This window comes from Artemia sp. Qi Xiang Cuo, chromosome 6, assembly GCF_049724085.1.
Source record: "Artemia sp. Qi Xiang Cuo chromosome 6, ASM4972408v1, whole genome shotgun sequence".
Classification (NCBI taxonomy): domain Eukaryota; kingdom Metazoa; phylum Arthropoda; class Branchiopoda; order Anostraca; family Artemiidae; genus Artemia; species Artemia sp. Qi Xiang Cuo.
Window position 1 is genome coordinate 35,241,516 of NC_142799.1, and position 7,356 is coordinate 35,248,871.

Sequence of the window (7,356 nt, forward strand, 5' to 3'; positions counted from 1 at the left end):
GCTGTGTCAACCCCGGGGTGCTACCATTTCGACTAACCATCACAAGCACTAAACGTCTTAACATCTAAAATGAAAATCCGTCAGAACCACTAACCGTCATAACATGTAAAAATTTTTTATAAGTTTATATAATAGTAATAAGTATATAATAGTTTAGAAACAAATTTCGGCTATATATTTGCACATCGGGGGGGGGGGGGTAAAGCATAGCATATTTTAAATACGTAACCTAACTGAACCTAGGTACCTTTTCCCCCCTAAACCCCAAAAAACTAGATTTTTAAACTTTTAGATGTTATGACGGTTAGTGGTTCTGACGGATTTTTTTTCTTGATGTCGTCACGGACTTTGTCGATGTTCTGACGGTTAGATGTTATGATGCCTTCCCGTCAACCCCAAAGGCCTTTTTTATGTGATCTTTGGACTTCTTTGAATAAAATGGCTATCTCAAAGTTTTTATCAGATGCATATAGGGAAAATACGACGTATAGGAGGAGGGTTGCTGCCCTCTGATCACTTTGATTCTTAAAAAGGGCACTAGAACTTCTGATTACTAATCCAACGAGTTTCCTCTGAAAATTATAGGACCAACCTTTCTATTGGAACCTTATATGCCTCCAGGGCATAACTTACAGCCCTTGCCTTGAGGGATGTGGGGGGAGATGTCATCCTAAAAGACGATATCGTCATGGAAAGGCAGTGTTGTCTCCGAAATTATCCTAAAAGACATAATTTCCGGACCTTTCAATTGTGCTGAACAAATTGGCTGTCTCAAAATTTTGATTGGTTGTGTTTGGCGAAATGATGGGCGTAGATGGGGGGGGGGGTATCGCCCTCCAATCACTTTTGACTATTTTCCACTAAAAGCGAATGACCTCCTTTTGAAGTTTCTGTGACAACTCCTTCTATACAAAGTTCCCTGGTATAAAAAAAATAATAATACATTGTGCCAACATTGTTCTTTACTTAGGCAGCGCTATTGTGTTGCCTATGATAACACCAAGTGAGCTAAAAAGCAAAACACTTATTAAACTTAGCAATAAAAATAAAAATAATTATATTTGTCACTTTCAATTCATTTCAACTAAGGTGAAAGGGTACTTTTTATTCATTTGGTTTACCTTTTGATTTTTTTCATTGAAAAATATTTAAGATTAATTCCTCAGTATTGATAATTAATTGATAAATTTTGAAACAATCTCTTCATTTTGCTGAAGGAATATCTTGAACTGCCGAATCAAAAAGGATTTGCTTGTTACTTTATAATATGCTTTAGCATTAAAATATCACATCATAAATTATATGTATTGTGCTTCCTAAAAAAAAAATTCTATTATGTGACATGTTTTTTCTCTTTTAGGCTGTTTTGATGAGTCCCCTCACTGTTACTTGTTAGAAATTGACGACTTCACTATTCTGTTGGATTGCGGATGGGATGAACTATTTTCTGTCAATCTTGTAGATTCATTAAAGCAGAACATAAATAAAATCGATGCAGTATTAATTAGTTACCCTGATTTGTTACATCTTGGAGCATTACCTTATGCAGTTGGAAAGCTTGGACTAAACTGCCCGATCTATGGTACAGTTCCAGTTCATAAAATGGGGCAAATGTTCATGTATGACTGGTATCTTTCAAGATATGACAGTGAAGAATTTGCCATTTTTGACTTGGATGATGTTGACAAGGTCTTTGATAGGATGACTGTTTTGAAGTACAACCAGACTATTGCGTTAAAAGGCAAAGGCTATGGCATCACTATTACACCAGTTCCTGCCGGACATATGATTGGAGGAACTATTTGGAAGATTGTAAAAGATGGGGAAGAAGATATTGTATATGCTGTTGACTATAACCATAAGAAAGAAAGGCATTTAGGTAGCTGTGAATTGGAAAAGGTGACCCGCCCTTCACTCTTAATTACTGACGCTTATAATATGCTATATCAGCAGCCAAGACGAAGTGCTAGAGATGAGTCTCTAGTTGTTAGTATTCTGGCAACCCTAAGGTCACAAGGAAATGTTTTGCTTGCTGTTGACACGGCAGGTAGAGTTTTAGAAATTTCTAATTTGCTAGACAACATTTGGCATAACAAGGAAGCAGGACTTTTTGCTTACAATATAGTCCTTATGAGTAAAGTTGCACATAATGTAAATGAGTTTGCGAAATCGTCCATTGAATGGATGAGTGATAGAATGGTCAAATCAGTGGATGATGCTCGGAACAATCCTTTTCAATTTCGTTCTGTCAAACTATGTCATTCTTTTGAAGACTTAAAGAAAATACCAAGTCCTAAAGTTGTCCTTGCCTCTATGCCTGATCTTGAATGTGGATTTGCACGTGACCTTTTTGTAATGTGGTGTGGACAACCCAATAATTCCGTTATTTTTACACAGCGCACCAGTCCAGGAACCTTAGCAAGATATCTCGTAGACAATCCTGGGCGAGTACTATCCCTCCAGCTTGACGTTCGTACACGGATTCCTCTCACGGGGAAAGAACTAGACGAGTATTTGCAAACCAAAAAGCAGAAAGCTTCAGAAATAATGGAGTATGAAGAAAGTTCAGAAGATGAAGACGAGATCTCTGGCCCAGTCGGGCATGATATTATGGTCATGGAAGAACCAAGAAGACAGGGAAAAAAGCCTCATTTCCCTGTTTTTCCTTTCCATGAAGAAAAAGTTAAGGTTGATGAATATGGGGAGGTTGTAAAGCATGAAGATTTTCTCATTGTAGACTGTGTAGAAGAAGCAGAAAAGGATGTCTCCGATACGCAAGAAGAACCAGAAGAAGATATGGAAATTGAAGAAATTCCAACGAAATGTATGTCACAGTCAAAGATCTTGAAATTGAACTGTAATATCTTGTATATTGATTTTGAAGGAAGATCAGATGGACCGTCGATTGAGCGGCTTGTTTTCCAAGTTAAGCCTAGACGTTTAATTATTGTAAGAGGCAGTCAAGAAGCTTGTGAAAAACTCTCGGCTGGATGTCAAGCTGAAAATATTTGGATGCCTCAAAAAGGAGATCACATTAATGCAACAATAGAAAGGCATATTTACCAGCTACTATTGAAAGACTCTATACTGAAAGATTTAATGTTTAAAAAGTGCAGAGAGTCTGAAGTTGCTTGGGTTACTGGGCAAGTTGTTTATGATACAGGCTCAACAGATATTGAAAAATCAGATGTGGCTGAGGTAAAGAAAAATCAGCCTCATCTTGACCTAGTAGACTATAATTTGATTCCAAGTCATAAAACGGCATTTTTGAATGACATAAAGCTTTCAGATTTCAAACAGATCCTCGGTAAAAATGGTATACCATCAGAATTTATTGGAGGCACATTGAGATGTTGTGGGGGAAATATTTCTTTACAGCGACTAGAAACAGGAAAAGTTTCGATAGAAGGTACTCTGAGTGAAGATTATTTTAAAGTGAGGGACCTACTGTATGAACAATATGCTATTATATAATTGAAATAGATTGAATGATTTTTCTGTTTTGTCGGATTATGTTTTCTTGTATCTGACAATAAAAATTTAGTACTTTTAATACGTCTGTGTATTGCCTTTTATGCTAATATTGTTGCTGGAAGAGCTCTGCGCAAGCAGTTGACAAGTCACTAGACTAGTCAACAATGGAAACAGTTTCTTTTTTAATCAAGATTCAGAATTCTTTTGATCTTGATGATGATTCAGGATCAGAGTTGTGATTTTTCTACAAGATGTTATTATAACTTCCCATATTTGTGTAAAGGGCATAAAAGGTCTGCTAAAAAGGTGATGATGGTAGGAAATATTAGATGGGCGATGGGCCTGGTTTATTCCATCTAATCATACAGATAATTTTTCTTGTGGTTCCACTTCAAGGAAAATGCAGCATACCAAAGTGTCTGCCAGAAGGCTGGTTAGGAGAAGGAGGAAGGATATTGGAGGTACCAGAAGTCTATCTTGCTCATCAAATCATGTAAATTGATTACCATTGCACCTTTTAATATTCAGTAAGTTACAATATGTTCACCGCTGAAAAGTCGGGAAGGACGCTTATGTTTTTCAGGGGTCATTTTCCCACTTTGGTTCTGTATCAATACAGATTGAAAATCCTTACGCTTCTGGTTCAAAGAGGATGCAGCATGGCTACCAGTCTGCTGAATCATGGTGTTGGGAGGGACAGGGTATGTTGGAGGTGCTAATGATCAACTTTTTGCCACACACACACTTACATTCGATTTTATATATATATATATATATATATATATATATATATATATATATATATATATATATATATATATATATATATATATATATATATATATATATAACGTTGCGCTCGAGTGACAATGGCGTCCTTGGTCCAGTGCCCAAGTTACATTCAAAGGCCAGGTCATAATAAAAGCTTTCAATTTGGGAGGTTCAAGGAGGAGTCTTTGACAGTCTTATGACCTCAGGTACTAGATGTTGCAACGTTCTTACTTATCTACAGTGGTTTAGAAAATTCGATCACCCCAGAAATGATTACCAAAAATATGCACAAATGCAACATTTGGAATATTATAACACTTTTTTCAAAGCTTTGAAGAAAATCAAAAAAGTTTAAATACCCCTAACTACACTTGAAAGGTGTTCTAAAAAGAAACTCTTTGGAGATTTCCATGGAAATGACCATAGCAGAATCTTTGAGCCTGGGTGGGGATCAAAGAGGAGTCTTTGAGCATTTTGACCACAAGTGACGTATTGTTGCAACTTTCTTAAATTTTGTAATTCTTGTGAGCATTTGGAAATCAAAGCTTAAACTCAATTACTGATACTAAGTGTCCTAACATTTTACTTGGATTAAAAGTGACGAACTAGGATGAACATTTCAACATCTTCCTGGAGCTACTTCAGTCAGCATATTATTTCATTTAATTACACTTAAAACGGATGAGCTTTTCATTTTTTACCTAAGAAAATAGCTGGCACTTCATTTTTCTTCATAGCGAATAAACTATTAAGTGTTTTTTGTGTCATTGTAATTGAACTGTTATCATGTGAAGTGTTCATCATGTATTTTTCAATTTGATAAATTTAATCCTTTTAGATACAGTTTATAATTTGACTGATATTAGGTATTTATAAGTTTATAATTTTGAATAAATCCCCAAAAGAAAAAATGAATAATATCCAAAAGAGCAGCCAAAAGCGATAAAAAAGCAGCAGTTCAGCCTTAGCCTACATGACATCTTCTATAAATAAGCCAAAAAATCTTTAAAATGCGTTTTTTTAAAATTGTAATTAAAAACCAGTTTTTAATACAAGAAGGCTTCTTAGGAATCCAAAAGAGCAAAAAAAAAAAAAAACAATCAATATCAAATTTGCCCATTTCAACTGTTTTAAAGTTTACAAAACAGATATAGGCAAAGGGCATTATTAAAAAACTAATCTTCTAAGTTCAAAGTTATATTCAAAGTTTTTACCCAGATAACTGATGAATTTTGTGATACGGTATTTGAAGTTCTATATGCAGTAATGCTCGATGAAAAAAACTACTAATTTTGATAATTATTTATGTTTAGAATACATAGCTAATAGATACTTCAACTACTCGTATTATGCAAGGGTTCTGAAACACCACAGCCATTTCGTTTCTACCAGATTTCTACTTCTCTTGATGAATAACAAAGAAGACCAGATTCCAGCCAGTGACTTGTGAAGTTTTGAATTCATGAATAGGCCCGAATATGTTGTAAATTTCAGCTGTGATTTGAGAAAGACTGATGAAAACATTAATATTTGCGGTCAACATTGATCGCGCCGGCGGCGCGCCACCGACATCTTACCGGCGGCGCGCCGCCGGCGTCTTACCAGCGGCTTGGCGCGGCGTGCTGTTTTTCTCTTTTTTGCCCCGCCGCCGCCGGTCTTCCCTCATCGGCGCGGCGCCGGGGTCTATATATATATATATATATATATATATATATATATATATATATATATATATATATATATATATATATATATATATATATATATATATATATATATATATATATATATATATATATATATATATATATCGATATATCGAATGTATCCTGTATGTATTAGTACAATCTTCATTCAATTACCAAGAAACTTTGAGAAGTTGTTGAGTACACTCTTGCAAGGGTTTTAGGGGAAAAATTGCCCCCCTTTCCAAGGATCTTAACACTTGTGGCGCTGACTGAAATTGGAGACCCCTCGACACAAATAATTCACAGTTCGGTTTGATCATATTAGTCGATCTTTCGGAATATTCAGTTAACGGGTTATTTAAGCATGAAATCTGTTATCTAACAAACTTCCGAAATTATAAAAATTTCTTTTCCAACAAATTTTCCGAATCTGCTATTCAACAGTTTGGTTAATGTGGCATTCAACCTAATACTTTTCAAATTGAAAAATACTATCGTTATTTTACATGTGGGGAAAATTCTGGAGGGGGGGTTCAAATGAAAATTAGTTTATTTGTATATCCTTTTCTGACTGTGCATATGCAATCAAAATAAATTAATTAGGTAAATTACATAAATGTATTGTATACTGGGATGCATAATGGACACTTTTAGTGTCTTTTGGACACTTTTTCACCCTGAGGGACACCGGGACACTATTGGGTAAAAAAAAGGCAGTTTTTGAAAAAAAGGGTACTTTTTGGATATTTTTATAAACTTGTAACCTAAAATAAATTGCTTCCATAAAAAAATGTCACTGATCACCACATGAGTGTTAAGACCTATATTTACTTATTTTTTAAGTTCTGTATTGCATTTTCCGGGGCTGCTTGCCCTTTCCTGAAGCAAACTTTCTGAAAATGCCTTTAAAATTCTTTCACCTATAAATGGTATTATTAACCCTGATTTTTACTCGCCACGGTCAAGATAACAGACAAGCTGTTGCGTTTTTCACATAAACTTACTTCCGGCTTCCGAAAGTCATACAAAAACATCAATGAAAAGTTAACAAAATGAAACCTTTCGATTGTTGATGGTATGAAATCAAAACAAGAGCCAAGTTGTCAAACACCCGGGGTAAATTCCTTCAGTTTGAAAATTTTCATCACGGGAAAGGATCTGAGAGAAATTTAAGTATGTAAAAATTTAATGTTAGGTGATATAGCTCAATTATATATATATATATATATATATATATATATATATATATATATATGCCTCTTCTGAAGGAAAACTAGGCTACTTAGTAGCCTAAATAAAAGATGCAGGCGCATGATGTTTCTTTTGTTAACCTACATATTAACGGAGTACATACCCCCACCCCTTTAATGTCCAAATATATATCCAGAATTGCATCCTGAATCCAAATTCTCACTCAGATAAA

General features: G+C 35.0%; 1 protein-coding gene across 2 annotated transcripts in view; it reads left to right on the forward strand.

Annotated features, from left to right (window-relative positions):
• Cpsf100 (cleavage and polyadenylation specificity factor subunit 2) overlaps positions 1 to 3,547 on the forward strand; it is a 57,216-nt gene extending 53,669 nt beyond the window's left edge. For both annotated transcript variants that reach the window (XM_089090165.1, XM_089090166.1), the window contains one exon: positions 1,361 to 3,547. In XM_089090165.1, coding sequence (XP_088946291.1) covers positions 1,361 to 3,474 — 2,114 coding nt within the window. In that variant the 3' untranslated portion in view covers positions 3,475 to 3,547. The remainder of the gene's footprint in view (positions 1 to 1,360) is intronic.
• The last annotated feature ends 3,809 nt before the right edge of the window (positions 3,548 to 7,356 follow it).